General features: G+C 38.7%; 2 protein-coding genes across 2 annotated transcripts in view; both read right to left on the bottom strand.

Annotated features, from left to right (window-relative positions):
- tub (TUB bipartite transcription factor) overlaps positions 1-13,841 on the bottom strand; it is a 56,502-nt gene extending 42,661 nt beyond the window's left edge. Inside the window, exon 1 of the mRNA XM_073464025.1 lies at positions 13,678-13,841. Within this exon, the coding sequence (XP_073320126.1) occupies positions 13,678-13,733 (56 nt within the window). The 5' untranslated portion in view covers positions 13,734-13,841. The remainder of the gene's footprint in view (positions 1-13,677) is intronic.
- Positions 13,842-18,099: 4,258 nt separating this feature from the next.
- rras2 (RAS related 2) overlaps positions 18,100-22,033 on the bottom strand; it is a 33,225-nt gene continuing 29,291 nt past the window's right edge. The window contains exons 5-6 of the mRNA XM_073464026.1: positions 21,049-21,167; positions 18,100-20,123 (exon numbers count right to left, since the gene is read on the bottom strand). Of these exons, the coding sequence (XP_073320127.1) occupies positions 20,036-20,123; positions 21,049-21,167 (207 nt within the window). The 3' untranslated portion in view covers positions 18,100-20,035. The remainder of the gene's footprint in view (positions 20,124-21,048; positions 21,168-22,033) is intronic.

The following is a 22,033-nucleotide window of genomic DNA, read 5'->3' as shown; positions in this document are numbered from 1 at the left end:
TAAAAATATGCCACATTGTTGAAAATAAGATCCCTACATTTGGGAGTTAGCAAATAAGCAGCTGAACAAGTGACACAACACTGACATTTATCTAAGTCCAATATTCTTCTCCTTTTAGCTCTGTTCAGATCTCCACCACCATCTCCTCAGAGAAATACTGCTTTTTAGCTGGTAAATGCTCCACAGTATTCACCAGTTAATCACAGACTTTGTCTGTCTGTCTTTAGGTGCAGTTATGACTGAATTGATCAGCGTTTTTTCCACTGAGAACAACAGGGATGATGAGATCAGTGAGAATGAGTCAAAACAATAATGTTGTAGGCTGTAAAACTAAAAATGAGCTAAAATATTCTATAAAACATAGCAGAGAAACAAGCAACCCCAAGAAAAGCATGTGGGTTCATGTATGCCCCTGAAAAAATATGTGTGTATATCAATGAATATTTACGTATGTATATATGTAAATAACTGAAGATTCCCCGTGCACAGCAGTGCTTCTCTCCTGGGTGCAGCTGGTACAGACTAAATCACAATGGACAAAAGAAATCAATATATCAGCCTTCACCGATTGTCACTACTATGTCAATATGGTACGTAGCCTATGACACATACAAATGTGAACGTATTGCAGAAACATACTTCTTAAATATTTTTTTCCTGATGACTGGGCTGGATATCACTGAGAAGAAAGAATGGAATCAATAATCATTCCTGCTACAAACATTGAGAATAAATTATGCCAAATGTCACAGGTTTAATATATAATTAAACACGGTCAGCTATAATCAGCTTAGTGAATGCTGTAGAAAGGCAGAGGTTTGTTATTTATTCAAGGTACTACTCACATTAAGGAGGTACTACTCTGTAATATTTGCCGTCACTTCTTAATGTTTTTATGAGTAGCCATCTAAAAGGACCAAGAGCACAGCTGGATAGTCATGCTGCTACAGACTTCTGATCCCAAGGCACACCTGGTGTATTTAACACCAATCCACTTTGATGTAAAGGAAGACCAACAACCTCTCCTGGTTTAATAAGACAGCAAAGGCATCAAAGTGAAGAGGCTACAAGCTCTGTCATGCCACATACACTGATTGTGAGCTATGAGCAGGGACAACGCTGTTGCTTTCAACTGAAGCTGCCCTTACAAATCTAAAAATAGAGGATTTATTTTAGTCAGAAATGCTGAAATAATAAAAACATCACCTTTAGTGATGGCATTTGGTGATACTGAAAGAAAAACCTTAATTTTCCAGAGTTTCCACAGACTGACATTTAATATAATAAATGATTTTCACACTTTTCTCTGTAACACATTAAAAAGCATTTCTAGAATGAAAGTGAGGCTATTATGTGTACCCATTACTGTTTCTGTTTCAAAAGTGTGAGCTTGTGGACAAAGTCCATTCAAAATTCAAGGCAGCTTGAAGGTAATTGCTGCCTAACAAGCTGGGAACAAATGCGGTGTACAGAGACTGCGAATGAAGCAATATCATCCATTTCTTTTAACACTACATACATTATACTGAGGAATTCATGAAGCCTTGGAAGATTGTCCCACACAACACCTCCACACCTCAAAACTGCATCTCTCAGCACTTCAGAGATCATCTTTTCAAACTCATTATCATCAAGTGTCACTGGAGGACATTTATCCTTGACAGTAGAGCTGATTGTCCTGTTCTCATCTGCATTTAAAGTGTACGTAGGAGAATGACAGAAAGAACTATTCAAACTACTCCTTTCTCTGGAGGCCGACATTTCATGAACCCAGATTGAGAAGAGTGCGCACTGATTTATACTGTGAGTAGGGTTATTTCAAATATTGTAATCAGTCCCATCAGGAGATTAAGTTTACTGAGAGGATACTGAGAAGAAAATGTGGCGTGCATCCTAATTGTTGGTCACACACACACACACACACACACACACACACACACACACAAAGTACATTATCTGCTATTTTCTTGCATCCCACAATATTAACCCAAAGACCCTCAATCAATGACATCATACCAAGCGTGTGGAATTTAATAAGACAAGTTTGAAAATCCATGCGGGGTCCTGCTGGGTCGATTCTGCCAGAAGTTAGAACAAGTAAAGCGTTAAATTCACATTTGAATAGCTGAACAGATACTGTATGTACAGATGTAGATTGAACTGTAGCTACATCACCGTACAGATTGTAAGGCCCGCTGAGGCAATACGATTGTGACTGTGGGCTATATAAACAAAATTAACTTGACTACATATGGATACATATGTTGGACTGTTGTGTCTACTGATTATGTCTAAATCAACCATGAATGAAAAAAACCTTAGTGTAAAAATGAAGAATAACCAGTGATAGAGATAGATAGAAAGTGCAGGTACTAAGTGTATTGATACTGAAGAGAATGAGCATTGAAACTGTTTCAAATATTAAGACTCAATATGTATCGATAAATCAATATTACTGATAAATCAGTATTTCCACTGTATGCTATTTTATACTTGCACTCCACGATGTTAGAGCCAATGTTGTGCTTTTTACTCCACTACATTTATATGATAACTTTTGTGTACTCATTACTTTGCAGAAGGGCCTGAATCCAGAAATATTATAATTTTGAGTTTTGTCAATATGCCCCAAATCTGGTTGAATATGGACTCAATATGCATCATGGGGACATATATTGTACAAAGATACCAGATTCATCTTATTGCTGTCATGTATGTGGTCCATATTCGTCCTCATTTCATGCCTGGAAATATCCTAAGTCAATATTTTCCTACAATATGAATTTTATTGGTATATCTATCTACAGTATCCTGAATGACATGAACTCCAGATTCTAGCAAAATAAAAGTGGTCAGACATCCGATGGAAAACATGAAATCTGTGACTCCCATGATCGGAGCGTATCACTATCACGAGCTTGGAATATTCAGGCAATAATATCTCTGGGTTCTTGGGGTTTTTGCGCAGTGATTATAAATCTATTTTATCAGACGCACAAAAAAAAACCCACTGATTCCAATAAAACATGCTGAATATCAAATCCGATAATCAGCCAGGCCGCTAATCCGTCGGTCCCTGTAGTGTACAAACTTGGCTGCATTTGCCAGTAAATGGAATTAGCATCTCTTCTATAAATCACGGCAACTCCAAAGTTGCCAGTTCTCCTCAGTCTCGCATGCTTTCAGAGCTCACAGCCTGCCAGCATCGCCACCGCAGCAGACACCAATCCCTCCCTCACAACAACAGAAAGCCAAAACACAAAAGAGGGAGGTGTTGGAGAGGAAGCTTCTCAACCTTTGCACCTGATGTCAGAAAAGATGCAGCTTCAAACCACAGAGGCGGGTCAGCTGGCTGACAGGCTGGCTACCTTCCTGCTATGATACCCTCACAAACTCCCTCTGATCTCCACCCCTGAAAAATCTTTGAGCTTTGCCTCAGTGGATCCTAAAACACCCACACTCTTTCCCTCCTTACCTCACATCTGCTCACTGTCTGTCTGCTGTGTTCACTGTGCTGTCTGGTTAGATGTTCCCACTACAACAAGTTACATCTCAAAAACAGCAGTCTGACCAAAATGTAGGAATATGCTAAGAGACTATGCAACTATTTTGTACAATAAAATGACAAGTTGTTGTATGATGATATCAGAAAAATGTGGCATAAGGTGTAAATCATTATTCATGTATTCTGCTCTCTCAGCCTGTTTGTGTTCCTGTCTGTCCTTTCGTTTGTTCCCTTAAATCACTTCAATCAACCTGGCTGGTGTAATACTACAGAATCTGTATTCAGCTGCAGTTCTGGCCATTATCTGCATGTTAATATTTTACAAAAAGAAAGCTGAACAGGAGATTAGCATTATCAGGCAGTTCATTTAAAAATTCTGGGTTTTTTTTTAATTTGCATTAGAGCTGCACAATTAATCGAGTGCAATATCCAAATCTCAGTTTTTTTTTTATTTGCATTAGAGCTGCACAATTAATCGAGTGCAATATCCAAATCTCAGGAGCTGCAATTTGTTCTATAAAAGGTAAAACTTGTCACAACGTACTATTATAAATGAAGCGCTGTGGTGCTACAGAGATGCCCCGAGCTACAAATCACATTTTCCAGACATCAGGGAACATGCTTGGTCGGTGCAGACTCCAGCAAATATCACATCATCATCATTTTTATATATTTTTCAGTGAAAATGAAAAACAAAATTCACCATTCCTATGAAAATCATTACTTGATACTATCTAAATAATCGCAGTATGATTTATATTTGCAAATTTGGCATTAAATGAATGTTTATGACAGAGCTTATGTGTATATTATGACAGGTAAAAATATGTGCGCCGTTACAGTAAATGCCAGCTCCTCTACCAATTATGACCACAGAACATTTCTTAACCAGGAGACATCTGACATTTAGTTTTTGCAATTACTTTATGCCCTACTGGAAGACACACAGAGAGGTAAGAGGCATTGAAGTGGTTGATAGGCGTTTATAAATCCATCCAGTTTAACATCGCTAAACATTTCACAAACCACAGCAGTTGCAGCAGCTACAAATCATCTCAGGCATTTGCTACCTGCTAGAAGCAAAAACAAGAGGTGTAGCAGCAAACACAAGCCTGAAGGTTTTGTTTTGTACTCTGCTTTTTCAATCCGTGGTTACTACAGAAACAGGTGGACAGTGACTGAGCTGCATAATAACGGCAGTCGTTGAGCTGGACAGGTTTAGGAGGTCTGGCAATTAAGATATGACAGGCCACATCACCAGGAACAATGAGGGGGAGGAAACTACCATTTTTGTGCAGGTTAACGGTTTGCAAAGGTGAAATATTCCACCAGCAAGTAAAAACAGGTGAAGCACAGGAGTGTCACAATGCTGTTAAATATAAAGCTAGAGTTTTTTTTTTTTCGTTCATAGTACTCCATGCTTCACACCAGGGAGCTGAATCCTCTCAAATCTGTCATGGGAACGGTTTGTGGACGCACTCCAACAGCAGGTGGAGTGAGCGTTCTGACACTCACTGGACACAGCTGTCACTTCAGCTGCAATCTCCAATCTGACACCTGAATATTTCTACGAGCACAGACTCAGCAATTAAGCAAAGGGACTGTCACTATGCTACCAGTCTGCTTTTCTGAAGATGGGGAGGAATCTTACGAGGTAAAACCAAAATACTGTACACGGCTGTATGCTCCTTGATCACAGTTCACATTGGAACACCAAGTCTGACTGACTGACTGACAAGGGTTTAAAGAAGCACCTCAGACAGTAAAGGTCTGTTGACTGAAAACATCTGCAGGAGAAATCTTTATCTAAAACTCAATTATTCATCTATTATTAATTTTGAGTCATTGGCTGAATAATAACACACCTTGGCTGCACACTTAAAACAACCTCTGCCCCACGTTTCACTTCTCATCTGTCTGAACAGTTACCTCGACTTTGTATAATTAACAATCTCTGCTTCATCTGTGTGTATGAATGCATGCGTGTAACATACTGTTTATTGAAATTTGCATGTTCATGTATGTATGTTTATGTGTGGATATGTATGGATTAATATGTAGTGGTGGTGTTTTTTGCTTTTCCCTTCAATTCTGTATCACTTGGTATATAAAATACAAAAAATATATATATATAACGATAACAATAGTTTCACATACATATCAATACAATAGACATATTGTGGATATACTGAAATATGAAAAATTTACACATATTTTTAAATCATTCAGGAGATGGAGTGACTTTTCTATCAAGACTAGAAAAATGACCTACACATTGCAAGATGGAAGAAACTAATTAACTAATTAACAACTAATTATTGGTTGAAATAAAGAAGTTGCTTAGTGGCTCTTCCCTCCTCACCCTCATTACTCAAAGTGTCATTAACGTCCCTTCTGTAATCTCTTCTGATTATGGAAATCTACATACAAGTTATGGAGCTCTGTGTAGAGACATCCTGCCCACAGACTATAATACAAAATGTTTCCCACCTGGAAATGGTGGACGTCATAGTACCTGGCAATGATGTTGGACTGATCTGATGTTGTTGTTTAATTTATTAAACAATTTACTGTTGCTTCTTTTTATGTGTTAAAGCATTAAAAAAAGTATTTTTTAAAAAAGGGTAACACCGCCAGGGGGTGAGTATACTGTTGCTCTGTCAGTACGTCAGTTTGTTTCTGGTTCAGAGCGAAATATCTCCACAAACTCAGATCAGATCAGAGCTTCATGACAACCACATTCAATTTTGTCTCTCCACTCAACGTCTGGCCAACTCTCGTCTGCATTATTTTTATTTCTTTGACCAGTACAATTAAGTTTCTTTTAAAATGGAAAACTTCTTGGATGGACACTGGTGAATTGATCTCGAGCCTTTTGTTTGGTTGTGTGAAATTTCCACTAAGGTACTTGGTTCGTTTGTGACTCATTTTTAAAGCCACCCACATTGCCCCCAAACACACCATGGATTCCCACTGCAGGAGCACTTAGCGTGCATGACTACATATTCAGCTAGTGACCAGTGTTAGAAAGGAGGCACTTAGGACTGGGCTGAATTCTTAAAAAACAAAATGTTTTATTCTACATATACTACAAATTAATCTATTACATTATTATAACAGAGTTTCTTGCTCTTTCTAAGGCAATAGAGTGCATACTCTGTCTACAGCTGTTGTGGCAATTTCACACCTGCATCACAACCTGAACAGACATGAGCACACCTCTGATTAACCCAGCTGCTGGGTGAAACCAAATTCATGCATGGCACTTATTCAGAAGAGCAAAACACATTTCTTTTGAAGACTGAGATTACTTCCAAACCAAGCCAGCAACATCCAGAAACCCTGTTTACATGTGAATGCGATGTGCATCCTCAGAATAACTCGTCAGGTCATTTTTCTAAAGATCTCCAGTGGCAAAAAAAAAATTAGAACTGGAGGAAAATTGTAAAATTGAATTGTTGTCCTCTTCACAGAACAAAACAAGACATTATAGGAAAGTAGCACACACCATGCACTGTAGAGAGAAGCTAATCACTGGAAGTGGACTTGAAAGCAGATAATAGTGTCGTACACACTGGCTCCATATGCATTTTTCTTTTCATTCTGATGGTGTTTCAGTCCTCAAGCCTTCCTCAAGATCAACAACCATAGTCACAGGCACTGATATTTCATCTAGGCCACACCCTAATGACACATGTGATAGTGATCAGACAGTTATCCTCCACCACTGGGGTGGCAACAAACAATATAGAGACCTTGAGTGACCAAAAACTTCGAAGAAAGGTTGTGACAGGAGAAAAACACTGCTTCAAATCTTACAAATATTCACAGCAAACACCTTCTAAAACGTTAAAAAACACATTCACTCTGGTAGACTTCTAATAGATATAGAGAAAAAGTTAAACATCAGCTCTTAACAGACATCACAGACACCTTTATCTATATATCCAAACAATACAGGTAGGTACAATCCTAAAACCAAGGCTGAAACATCAGCTCTGATAAAAAAAAACATCATTAACACCTTTATCTATATAAATCTACTTCTGCCAAAACGAAACAAGGCATCACAGCCAATTTGTGTCACTTATGCTGCTGAGTCTCAGCAAGTTAAACCTTCTGAGCATCATATTCTCCTATACTGTTTCACCGTTTGCACAATCACTGCTCATAAAGCACACTTGTTAGACAGGCTTTCCTTTGCTGCTGCACTATGACAAAATCAGCATAAATACAGGTTGATAACACCTGTATGATCAGCATTTTTAAATGATTGAGATAGAAAGTTGTTCATCTTAACTTTACAGCCCTTAACAGAGTCTTGTACCAATGTCTTCCAAATGGTCTGTTTTGTCCCATCCTCACTAAAACACAATGCCGGCCTTTCCACATTCAGCCCCTGCAGAGACTGTTTTTGAAGAGCTCAGTTTTTGGGCATAGAAAACAAAATACCAGAGCGGTGTGTACAGATGGCCAAAGCAGAATGACACAGAAACTGGAAAAATAAAATAGGTTGCTGTGTGCTTTCAGCTGTCTGTCACATAAACCACTGGCCAGACTGGCGTCAATACTAGCCTTGAGTTTTTGTGTGAAACCAAAATTGGTGAGGTGATTTGCTAGACTTCTCTCTATTTGACACATTTACGAGTGTTAACCAATTCGAAACAGCGAATCCTTCATCCTGTTGGAGACATGTCAGGAAGGAAAGAAGCAAAACTCAGGAGAGATGTGCCTCTGGAGACTAATTTCCATCTCTTGCATCAACTGTAGCTAAGAGGAGATGTTTTTACTTAAAGGGTGATTAGTTACACTTTTTACAATCTCAACAGTTAGAGGTCAGGTGTCTTTTCAGCTAATCATCACGTCGCATAACAAATGAGAGAAATTGAGGAGAAACTTGTGTACTGCTTCCTCTGTTTCTATCCTGTTTATCCTCTGTGGTTTGACGGGTGGGGACACAATGTACACTTGAAAATTCAAACCAACATTTGTCTTTGATTTAACACAATGCATTCTGTACTGAGATCTGCAGGCTCTGAATTGTATCTTGTCAGCCCACCTTGCCCCTCCATCTCTAGGATACAGTGTTTACAGAGTGGGTGCCAGGACACAGTGTGATTGTACATGCTGTAGGTCCAAGAACAAACAGGCTTCACCATGGATTACAATGCCTGCAAAGGCAAAATGGTAAGACATGACTATACTCAATACCACAATACCAGTCTTTTAGCATGAATAGGCTTACACAAGGCTTTTACCATGTTGAAAATGCATCGGTCTATCCACTGGGCACTCGAGTTTTTCAGTGCTACATTTTCAAATCCAGTCTGCTTGCTCATTGAGAACATGACCAAATAAATGAAGTTCTATACCAAGTTTACACTGTGACCTTACACCAGGGCAGACTGACACATAGCACGCACAACCATACACATGAGCACGCCGTTAACGTTATCTGGTCATTGATGCCTAGATGCCAGGCAGCTGAGTTAAGTTGGGTCACACAACGTCACCACAAAAAAAAAAGCCCTGTGCAAAGCAAGTATACTAGGTGGGAAGAAGGGAAACATGACAGGAAATAGGAAAGTAACATGGCAAATTAGACTAAAAAAGAGGGAGGAAAAGAAAGGCATGAAATAAAGAGGCAAAGAAGGGACAAGTGAACTAACCAAGAAGGGATGGTGGCTACCAAGGCAGCGAGGAGCTTACAGCTAAGCTTTCATTTTTAAAATAATCTCTAAATCTTTTAATTGTTACTTCAGTGCCACCATTACATTAGTCTATACACCTGGGCCTGATAATTTTAGGTTTTGAAATGTATCAAATACAAAACAGCAAAAGTCATCGTTGGTTCAATGTTTTAGATTTCATTTATTTGCTATTTGAAATGTTAGCAAATATGTACGTTCAGCCAATAAAAGTATACAGTATATCACTAGTACTTATGGCTTTTTAATATTTCCAAATATGTGATCTGGTGCCAAACACTTCCTCTGGATTAAATAACAAAATGTAGGCCTACCCATAATATTTCTAACACCAGTATAGCCAGTTAAGAGGCGCCTGAATACAAGAAATGACATCTATTCTGTTAAAACGTTTCTAGTGGAGAACCCCCAAACCTCTGTTTTTGTTTTTGATTGTCCAACCCACATCTTAAATGCTTCCTGCACCCATGTTTTACTTTGACAGGGCTTGACTCACTCACTTGATTCAATACAAACAATCTGAGCCTTATTTTCCCTATGGTCAACATTTTGCTGCATTTACAACAGCAACATGTTTCTCATTTAACTGGTGACTATCTGCTGAGATAACAGATTTTACTGGCAGACTTCATCAGCTGTTGTTAATGTCATCAGCTGGCAAGAAACTACTCAATGAAACTTGGCCAATGAACTCACTTTACTAGGCAGTGCTCATGCTGAGTTAGCAGGTAGCCTCTGTATGGGACGGTTCGGGTGGTGTCTTCTACTGTGTAACATTTTAGAGACGGGACCAATTCAACCGTTATCGAATTAATATAAGTATGGAATTATTATTTATTATTATCAGATAATATAAGTATGGAATTATTATTTATTATTATCAGATAATATAAGTATGGAATTATTATTTATTATTATCAGATGAAGCTTAGTGTACAGTGCAGTATTTGTCTTTGCCTTCTGTCATAAGAAGACAGCTACCTTTGTCGTGTCTCACTGCAAGGCCCCAAACACCCACACAGGCATTCTCACTTATTCTTGTTAATTAGAGCTCTGTCCACCAGAGTTCATGAACCAGTTGGAAAGATAAAGGACTAGCCTCCCCTAACAGGGACTTCAAAATGAATCAGGAGGTCAGGCGAGCACAGTCTGTACGCCCACACAGTCATTAAACGAAGAAAATAAGTACCATAGGTCAGCATTTAATGTGGAGGGGAAATAGTCATTATGAGTATTGCGTTGGGGGGGTTGGGATACAGACATGTTCGTGTCCATATTTTGGCATGTATGTACCTACCCTTTAATTTAAACATACAAGATGGGCGTTGTGTGTGGGGGGAGGTGGAGCAGGGGACATTGCCGCTGCTGATCAGAGCGAGTTGGGTGCAGAGCTTGACTTCTGGAAGGAATAAACAGCCCGAGCTGCATCGGATTCTGCTCTGATCCAGAGCAGTTCACCGACTGGAGGAGAGGTCAGAGCTGAGTTTTCAACTTTTTGGATTATAAAGTGAATTTACCTTCACTACTGGTTTTCAACCCGACTGCAGCAGTGAGCTGACCGCCATTGTTGGGTGTTTATGTACGGGAATGTTGACTGCTGACTGGAGCTGGATGGGAAACTTTTCTTCATGAATGTAACGTTACAGAGAGAAGAGGGGTAAAAGAAGAGAGGGAACTGGAGTTTCTGGTGAGTTTTGAGTTTAGTGGCTGACCTGAATTCAAACACACTCGCTATCTTAATTCTAACATCCAGTTAAATAGTCTGGCTGATAGTTTGGGCTGAATAAACACTTATAAATAAATACAAATGATCCTGCAGTTAAACTCACTTTGCTTATGTTGAATACACCATTAAAGAACCACCACTGCTGATAAAAACATTTATCTGATGTGACTCAGGCAGAAATGTTCACAAACATTCAGCTACTTCCTTCCTCAATCCGTCACTCTCTCCTAGCGACAAGCGACCAAATGAAACACATCAATACCTTCAGGACATTTGTAGATTTTCTGATTTAGAACATTGTTGGAAACATTTGGGATATTGTACATACACAACTCAACAAATAAATGACAAAGGTCTGGTCGTATTTTGAGAATTCCAACATATTATATCTTTAAAATGGCGCCCGTGCTAACACATGCAGAACAGATAGACATTTTTTAATTTTCACCCCTGCCCCTTAGAGAGTCTGCGCACGCCACTTGAGACCGAACTGCTCTCTGACAAGAATCTGCATCTGCACATTTCTCTTTTATGCTCCTACATGTTACAAATTGGCTGCCAAAGGCTCGAAAAACAAAACAGTAACACCTGCCAGTATGACAGAAAATTTGACTTTTTTCTGATGTCGCACCTGCACTTTATTTTGAGTACAAGTCCCCTAAATTTGACCCATGAAGCTAATGTCATGTGCCCGCAAGTGTAACATTAACATAATACTTGGTTGGATTGATTTTAGCCGCGAGAAAGAGTTAGCAATCTGTTTAAAAGATCATTTTCACACCCAACACAATCCCTAAAACTGAAGCGAGAGATTTTCTGATGAAACAATATTAGATGATATTGCTTTAAAAGCAAACAATCCTCTCCTCTTCAAGGCCTATTTAACTGGTTGCACACATTGAACATTATTTCACAGCGCTGAGAGAAATCTTAGGAGGCCGGGAGACCACTAGCTCTGCCAGCAGTCTCATGGGATGTCCAAGCACAGATTCAGAATACCAATTATACTGTGTGAGCCAATATATACTGTGTTGTCAGGATAAAGCCTCCTCTACTCATACAGCAACAGTATCTCCAACCATCCACTGTATCCTAAATTATTGGCTGAGTAAGGCGAAGGAGGAATTGATTAGCTACTGGAGGTTTGATATGTGTTGGCTACAAAGAATTAATCATAATTTGACTGTATTTATACTATCAATATGATTCTGTGTACTGGAACATACTTGCAGTGTTTTTTCACCATGAGTCATTTTTACTTGTCACGGCCATTCAAACTGACTCATTCACACTTATGTCTGACATCACAGACACGCACAAAATTAACATTTTGTGATGCGTCATCAACCACTCCTCGGAGAACAATCATCCGTTTGCTTGCATGTTTAAATCCTTCCCAAACATTTGTTTTTAAAAATACCGCTGTTGTCAGGCTTTGATTACAGTCGCCCGTACAGAGACGTAGCCTGCCAACTTCCTGGCTAATGAGTCAAGCAGCTCTGTCATTGAAGCATATTAGCTTGTATACACATATAGTCTGACTAACGTGCTGATGAGTAACCGTCAACTGCTGCTCATTGTTAGCTGGCTGTAGCTAGCTACTGTATATTTTCTGTGGCAAACACAAGTTTATGATACTTACACGTTTTATTCAGCAAGATAATCTTCACAGATGAACACAACTTTTGTGACTTTTGAGGCATAAATTAAATCGCTAGAAGTAAAAAGCTGATGTTAGGCTATAAACAGACTACACTGCGGTCGCGTGACGGAAACGTCACCACTACTAAGCATCTTCTTACACAATTACTTTACACGTTTTCTTTTGTTGTAAAGTCAGAGTTAGAATAATTTGCAACTAAAGTCGGCCTGTAAAGACAGACTAACATGTAGATGAGTCTCCGTGTTCGGTGTGATGGCGTTTAATGTCCGTGACAACTGACATCTGTGGTCTTGTTTAGCCACTTGTTAGCCACCGCCTGTTTTAAGATGCGTAAGTGTTTTATAATTAAATTGTAGGACATTTAATGATGTACTTTATGTCATACAACAAAACGTGTGAATATCTTAAGACCTTATTTCAGGCGAAAAACCAATTCAGAAACCTCATAGACTTTGAGATTAGGGGTTAAGGACTACAAACTACACATTAATGTCTGTTGTTTCTTGTAACTGTTAATAATGTTAGCTAATTTTTTATTATTATTATTTTATGTTTTAAACAAAAATTCTGGCCATATCTTCCAAAATTGCTCCTTTAAGTCTACACAATAAATACATGTTGTCACTTCTCATGCACATAAAACTTAAGTATAAAATGTAAAGTCACCCATAGATTGATAGATCAACCTATTAGTTAGGTCTGTTGTGGAGATGGACTGAAAACAGCATCAAGTATAAGTAACATAAAAACTCAAACCGTTCCTGTGGGGATGTTTTGGTGATGGTGAGCAGTCTGAGGAGGTCTGTGAACGCATCATGGACATGCAAACACAGAGTGAAGCGAGCACCCCATACATCTGCCAGCAGACACAATATGATGCTGAAGCTACTTAATACTCTCTCATTCTCCAAATCCGCTGCACCTGTCAACTCATTAGACGGGGGAGGAGGTTCCCTGCAGGGCTGCAGCCTCAATATTCACAATACCGGCCTAGCGTGACAACACAAACAAACACACTGAGATGAAAGCTGAGATGTGTTTTTCACGCACACTTTGCCACCATCTGAAATCTTACCTGTCATAACTCCATCTGCTGTAAGACATGCTCCTGTTGCTGCTCACTCCCTCCATGTCTCCGGTGAGCTGGACGGACCGGGGCTGCTGGGAAAAGGCGAGAATGAAGACCGTGAACGCTCCTCTCTCCTCTCTCTCTCCTCTCTCCTCCGTGTCCTTCCTCTCTGATTGCAAACACGAAGTAGAGGAATCGCCGTTTAGTGAATGAGCAGAGAGGCTGTGCGGAGCCAGACGCTCGCTCCTATGGGCTATACCACCACAGAGAGGGGAGCTCGGATGCTGATCTATTTCGTTCAGCGCTGATTAACGTCGCTGACAAAATCCCCTGCTGACTGTGGCCTTCAGCCTCCCTGCACATCCTGTATCACTGCAAGAAACTGTGATTGATTTTGTTTGGGGTCTTTTTTTGGAATATTGGCATGTCGTGACTGCTTAACAGCCCGTAGCAACCACTGAACCTTATCACTCATTTGCCGATCAATAGGTTTTAAAAAAAATATACATAAATAAATAAAAAAGCAGATACTAGCTGTTCTGTAGCCCTCAAACACACACACACACACACACACACACGCACGCACACAAAGAGAGAGAGAGAGAGCCCGTTCCTTCATTATTGAAAGGCTGAATGACATTGGAAGTGGATGTGCAGGAGTCTCAAGAAGTAATTTCCGATGGATGTAATTTAATGCAAATTGGAATAGGCCTGATTTTAATGTTTTTCACAGGATCAGGCTCACACACACACACACACACACACACACATACACACACACACACACAGCTTCTTACTGCACGCAGGTTAATACTGCTGCTTCTCTCAGGTCACTGCATGTCTGCACACAGGGCTGTTTCTAGCTTCTGAGGGGCCAAATGTGTGGAGGCCCACATTTTGGGAAACTACGGTGGGGGATTCTAAACCTTCTATGGCATCAGTCAATCAATCAATCAATCTTTATTTGTATAGCACCATTTCACAACAAAAGTCAACTCATGACACTTTCCACATTGAGCAGGTGTAAACCATACTCCTTGATTAATTTATTTACGGGGACCCAACAATTTCCCCGTGAGCAAGCACTCGGCGACAGTATGAGAAAAAACTGCCTTTTAACAGGCAGAAACTTCAGGGTGTGCGACCACCTGCCTGGACCAAGCAGGCATACATGTAACATTTAAATGCATCTGTCTTGTGCACTTAGAGGCTTAGAGGTAAAGAGGCTAGATCTTTGAAAAACTGAAAATGATACAGATGCTGCATTTTCCTTAAAAAGAAATAGCCAACTAAACATATAGAAATATTCCTGTGCCTTCCGAAAAAAACGATGAAATGAAAAATGATTAAAATAAGTTAAGTCAGATTACTATTACAGTACACTGTTTGAAAGCCTCCTGGTGGGTTTAGGGGCCCCATACAACCGCACATATGACAAGAACAAGGCCTGGCTGTACACCTGTAATTTTGTGGAAACATGGATATGCTTTAAAACAACGTATCATTAGGTAAACTAATCCAGAAAGAGGAAGTGGAAATGAGGGAAGAGGACATGCAAGAAATCCACTGGAGCTGCTATTTCAAGACTCCCCTGTGTGTATCCCCTCCAATATAATGAACCCCAGCATCTGCCGTCTAATATCTTTAATTTAAGATCACAAACGAAGATAACGGAGACTGGAGCTGTGGAGGCCCCTCAACCCTCCCATACTCACCTCATTATCTCTTGTTTATATTATATTGTGTCTTTACCGCAGCCAAGGCAGACACCGAAAGTCCACCCATGAATACATTTTCACTTTCCATGTTCACTTTTTTCAAGGAGCAAATATCACATTGCATTTTAAAGATCTTGAGGTGAAGTACAATTATAAATAAAATATCACCGCAAGATCTCTGCACTCACAAAACACACAAATAATGGCATATGTGCTCATGGGTCATAAATCGTATTGATTGCTGATAGTGTTCAGTGCATAAGGATTGTTAGTATTTCTTTTACATTTACTCATAGTGATCAGCATAGTGGTATTTATTACTAACAGCCAGATGATATCTGGACCAAAAGACCAAAAATGACTAAAACAGGAGTCTGTTATACATCCAGCTGAATTAAGACCTCTACAGGCCTGTATGAGGACCATAGCCCGACTGATGCACGATTTTTGGGGCTGATGCCGATACTGATATTAGGAAGTAAAAAATTCCAATATCAACATATTGGCCGTTATACACATTTTTTAGAAATGATCCCTAAAACGAAGTTATGTAACAGAGACAGGATATTTCACTGTTTTACAATAAACATATTATCTAAAACAACACCAGTGCACTGAAACCGTAAATTTCTCTTGGAATGTGATAATTATAAATTCTCACTAAGCATATTTTTCTGATTTATAATCTCCAAAAACAAATTTTCATATCAGTGCATATCAGGAAACATAAACTAATACAATAGCTGTGAAAGGCCAATGAAAACGGCCAACTTATATATCGATTGGGCTATTTTATGGATGTGTGTGTACGTTGTATAAAATGTAATTTCCAGTATTAACATTTGCTTTCTATCTTATTTGTTTTGTTTTTTCTATGTTGTCCTTGTGCAAAGCACATTGAGTTGACCTGTGCATGAATGTGCTATACAAAGAAGTGGCACTTGGCACGGCACTTTATCTGTTCGGATGACCAGTGAGTCGAGTTGTTTACACTTCAAAGCAGTATAATCACAGGCAGTGTTTGAGTGTGCGAAAGTTGCAAATTGTCTTCTATATAAAGCGCCATATAGAGGAGCAATGCACAGATCTAGAGAATAATGAAGTACTGTACACACAGAGGAGCCGTATTTTCACAAGTGGCTGTCAAAATTAGACATATTTTAAGGTATACCTGCTCAGAGCGGTGTTGCCTTACATGATGTGGACCATCTGAGCGAGTTTTACACATTCACCCCCAATCAAAGATACATTAGTCGGGATTTACTAATAATGGTTTGATAAAAACAATGTGAATCTTACGCTTATAAACCCACGATAATACACCATCATTAATGTATGGTTATGGTTATTTACTGTTAATTAACAATGGAATGCTTTGTAAGCCATTTACTAAGCAATTGCTTATTGTAAAGTTTGCAACTGATGTTTATGAACCTTTACAATTATTTCATAGATGGTTTATAAAACATTTCACATTTCTCAAGAGTGAAATAGCTAGTAAATAATGTTTAATTAACTTACCTTTATCATTTACTAATGATGGTTATCAGAAAGTGTTACCAAACCCACCTATGGGAAATGCTGGACTGACATGTCAGACAGCGCTCTCCTCCACCACCACCATCAAAACACAAAATGAGCCAATATTCATTGAGAGAATGGCGTTCCATACTTTTCCCACAGACTTGTAGAAACACCCTATTAAAACTCCTTGTTGTGTGTTCAATATTTTAACCCATAGTAGTTCAAGCATTTAATCACATTTCCTTAGCCACAACAACCCCCTTGTGGTCAAATAAGTGTATGCACGTATTGGGTCTGTGTGAGTTAGACTGCTTATAGGTTTGGGGCCATTGTCTGTCAAGATACTCTGACGTAGGCAATCATGCCAATAGTTGCTAGTTTTTTTATGCCACATGTTAACCTTGGAAGAAGAAGATGGATCCTTATTGTATTCTGAGATATGAGGGGCCATATTGATGATATAACACCAGCTGGAGTCAAACTGTGAATAACAATGGGATACTTTATCACAAATTGACTCTGAAAGACAGATTCTCTATCATCCTCTGACCGACGAGAGAGTAGGGGTGTTGGGAAATACGGCAGCCGTGATATTAGAAATAGAAATAATGATATTGTGTTAATAACGTTAATATTATAATATCATGTGAATATTGCAGTGCAGATGTTCGGCCTTGTGGATCTTTTGTTTATCAGTTCATCTGGTTACCTTTTCACTATTCATTAAGTCTTATTATTTTTGTACGCTTTTTTAGTTATGGTTACAGACTCCACCTCCCTTTACTCGTATTTTGAGTTTAATTTATTTGTCAAAAAAGAGACAAATCACACAGTAAACAAAGTTTTTGTTTACTGTTTACTAGCTTTTTTTGTAGTCAAAATTTGATATCATGAAAGTGGCCACAAATGTCATAATAATGTCAAATGTAAGTTCGAGAGATACCATTTTTGCACATACTCATCTTTAACGCTACACTGCATTCAGATTAAATGTTACGGTGACACAAAGGGCTCCCTTGACTAAGTAAGTACCCATGTGTTAAGTCCTTTCATTTAAGGTTTCCGGTTGCAATTTAAGTGACCACATAAAGAAGAAAATCTTGACTACAAGACTCAGTATATAAATAGATATACTGTAGGTCCGTGCAGCTTTTGAATCTAAAAGAAAGATTCTCTACCCCATCTGGCTCATTGACAGATTTTATTTTAGCACCAAAAGCTACACACAGGGCAAAAGACACTGATATTGCAGAAAAAGAAACAAAAACAGTATGATTTGGATGCACACTAGGATTTGCAATAAGATGGGATTTCAGTGATTATTATAATAATTCATTTGTGTGGTTTAAAGACCAGAATCATTTCTAAAACCCTCTCTCCCACCTGACCTGGCGTTTTACACTCTGAGCTGGTGACGGACACCTCAAGATAAATATATTCTCCATTACTAAGCCACGACAAGAAAAAAACATTCTTGGTCACATTTGGGTGAAAGATCCAATTTTGAAGATTTGGGCCAACAGTCATCTTCAGTTTAACATAATCAAGAGAATTAAATATTCCTCTTTACATATATACACAGCTATGCTGTGAATGTGTACTCACTTATAAACATATAAAAATACTTGTCAACTAGTTTGATAAGAAAATAATGTATAAAAGTAGAGTAGAAACATTTAATCAAGTCCATTACTTCCATCATCTGATTTTCTTGTTGTTTATATTACAAGATGATGATATGAAAAACAAACTGCAGTACTTCATTTAAATGCCTGAACAGAAGTACAGAAGTGGAGAGGGAAGGCAGAACAGTATTTTATGTCTGTGGTGATGATCCACAGGTGGCAGGTCCGGTGAGTTCATGTCCCGTTGGAGTGCGGCTGTTTATCGATGTGCATCTCAAATGCCTCCACTTGTCCTGGTTTTTCCAGCGGACAGAAAAAAAAGTTATGTAACGGAATAATTCAAGGACACAAAACAAATACATTGCCACTGTGTTATTGGAATGATATAACAGTAATTTGTTCTATATTGTAGACTTAATGTTTGACAGAAAAGATGCATTAAATTGGAATGATCTGAGCTGAATGGAGCTTCTTGATTCGCAACTGATCGATTTGTTTACATTACTTGTCAAAGGTTGTACATAGAGCGTACGGCGTTCAGTGTTTTTTAATGGAAATCAAGTAAGGTTTACATAGACAAGATAGACAAAGCACTACCAGTAAGTCTATCTACTGCTTCTCAGAGATCTGAAACGATGTGTGGTGTCCAATTTTGACTGAATCGCCACCTTCGAGGAAAGAAATTCAGACAAATCTGCTAATATCGGTACATTGATGAGATGGCACAGGACAAGAATCCTTCGATCTATAAGACTTTTAAAAAATCTAATACAGTAGATACTCCCATGTTTGGCAATTGAGATGAAAGCAGAAACCACAGACAAAGAATCCACTGCAGAATGCCAAAAAGTTCTATCATTGTAGCTTTAAGGGCTGTCTAGGCATCATATTTATGTACATACTTATATATTCACTTTCATATATGTAAAACCAAACTCAACCTCACACACTGTACTGTGGTGATTTAATAGGTCATCAGAAATACACTTTGAAAATCACAACAAATGTCACATATGTACAGCAGATTAGCACATGGGAGTAAAGGTGAATATGGCACAACATACACAAAGCTTAATAAGATAATCTCTCTGCTCTGGTCAGACACTGAAACTAAAGAAACTCATTAACATTCTGGATATATAGTTTTCATTCAATCTCGGTAGCAAGTACAAATGTCACTACAAGGCAAGAGAAGTCCTTCAGAGTACAAAACATTAATTTGTCAGGCTGATTTTAGAAGGCAATGTTTAGTGTTGGGACTCTCTCGTGTGATTTAGATTACGGCTGAAGGTAGAGTGGTGTTAAAATTTGGCATTGTCAGTTGTCCATAGTGATGTCCTGGGGACAGCAGCTCCTGGTCAGAGTATCTCAGAAAAGGCTGTCTGAAGTCATGCACGTGGAGAAGGCAGCGGTCAGTCATCCACTGAGGATGTGATGTCAGGCAGAGTGGGTGGGGTGGTACAGAGTAGCTGCATGAGTTACAGTGATAAGGCCGACTCAGACGATCACACAATGGCAGCCGCTCTTGTCTTTCTCTTTTCTTGTAGGTTCTGGCGACGGTGGACATTCCTGCTCTTGGAATTTCCTGGGAGTTGGGAGAGAGTGAAACTATCATGACATACTGGACTGTGTACTTTTGACATGCATCGTTTTCTTTTTTTTAAGTGAATGTTTTCATAGTCCCTGAGAGTTCAACAAAAATTCTGACAATGTTGTTCAATTCTTTGAGATTGTTGTCTGTGCTGTTTTATCTGAGCTGCTTCAAAGTCACATACTTCCATGTACCAATCAGAAATTAGCATTACTTTAACCCCCATCATGTATGGTGTCCACTACAGTTAACAGAAGCCAATTTTAACCATTTAAATTGGAGTACCATGTCCCAATCACCAGGTGGTGGATCCCCAGAGCCTTGTCCACAATTACATTTGATTATCATCTCTGTCATTTTGAGACACGGCATCATGAATTCAAAATGGTGCAGGGAAGAGGAGATGAGAATCCTCTTATTCTCAGATCAGTCAGGTAAAAAATATATATTTTAAACTAAATAAGGTGTTGGAAAAACATTTTCCTTGTACGTTTTTTTCTGTGACTGAAAATTCATTTGTCCACTCCAGTGGACGTTATGTGGCAAAAGGGTTGTTCTGCCTACTATGATATAATTTACACTTGTATAGTTTTATTAAACATTAGTATTAAATGGATTTTAGATTAGAGTTTATTGAAATATAGGACCAAGATCAAAAAACTGGGCCCAAAAGGCAGAACATACCCTTTGGTGCATAACATCCACTGAAGTGCACTGAATATATTTAAAAAAAAGATTTAAAAAATAAATAAAAAAAGATTTACAAGAAAAATATAACTAAAGTCTAGATAAAAGTATTTCTTCAACAGTATTTGCAACATGTACAAAACCTTCACTGTACTTGTACTGTATTGTACTTGAGTCAATGAAAGATCCACATGAGGACAATCTGTAAAAGATGCTTTAATAAATCACCTACCTGATTACTCTAACCAGCTCATGGAAAGCCTGATCTACGTTCATTCGGATTTTGGCCGAAGCTTCCATATATGTCACCTTCAGTTGTCTGGCCAGCTGCTGACCCTCTTCCTGGGTTACCTGAGGCAAAGAAGAGAATAATGATTGAATGAAGCTTGAATGTTAATTGAGGTCTGAGACATGCAGAAACATCTTCCACAATCCCTCAAAACAAACCAGGTGTTTATGAATCACTGTTATCATCCTCTGACAGGAAGAGATGAGGCAGGGAAATAATGCGTTAATGAGTTTGTGAGATACCATACGCTGTTTATGCACAAATTCACCCTCCACACTAAAATATTACAGTGAGAGCCACTCACTCGTAGATACCAGCCACCTAAATACACCTGATTTTTTTTTTCACCTAGATCCATGCATTAATCCCTGAAAAATCCATTCAAATGCTGAAAAACACCCTATGTTGCAAAATTAAAGAAAATGAAAAAAAAAAATCCTGGATCCATCTCTTTATACAAATGATAAAACTTAATGTGGTCTATTTTGGGCCAAAACCCATCCTCTATCTAAGTTTTGTGGCAATCCACTGTAGTTTCTGTGTAATCCTGCTGACAAACCAACCAACAAACTATGGACACGGGTGAAAACGTAACCTAAAAACTGCGCTGCCAAACAGAAGCAAACAATGGCTCCTATTGGATTTTAATCAGCTCATTGATGACATCTATTTTTGGGTGTGCATAGATTATTCCTTTTGAAGTGTTTAATAATGTCTTAAATAGATCCATTGTTATCATATTATTAGTAGTACTTCATTTTCAGTACTGTCATGGCCTTTAACCCCTTTTGTTGGACCTAGTTTCTACTCCTGAATCTTATTAAGTCATCCTGATGGTAATCCGAGATATTCATGTATTGTTGTTACGTGTTCACTAATGATCTCTGTCAAAACAAAGACTGCCAGACCAAAATAAAAAGACCAATTA

The sequence above is a fragment of the Pagrus major genome, chromosome 4 (genome assembly GCF_040436345.1).
Source record: "Pagrus major chromosome 4, Pma_NU_1.0".
Classification (NCBI taxonomy): domain Eukaryota; kingdom Metazoa; phylum Chordata; class Actinopteri; order Spariformes; family Sparidae; genus Pagrus; species Pagrus major.
Note: the sequence above shows the minus strand (reverse complement) of the source record. Positions and strands in the feature narration are given on the sequence as shown.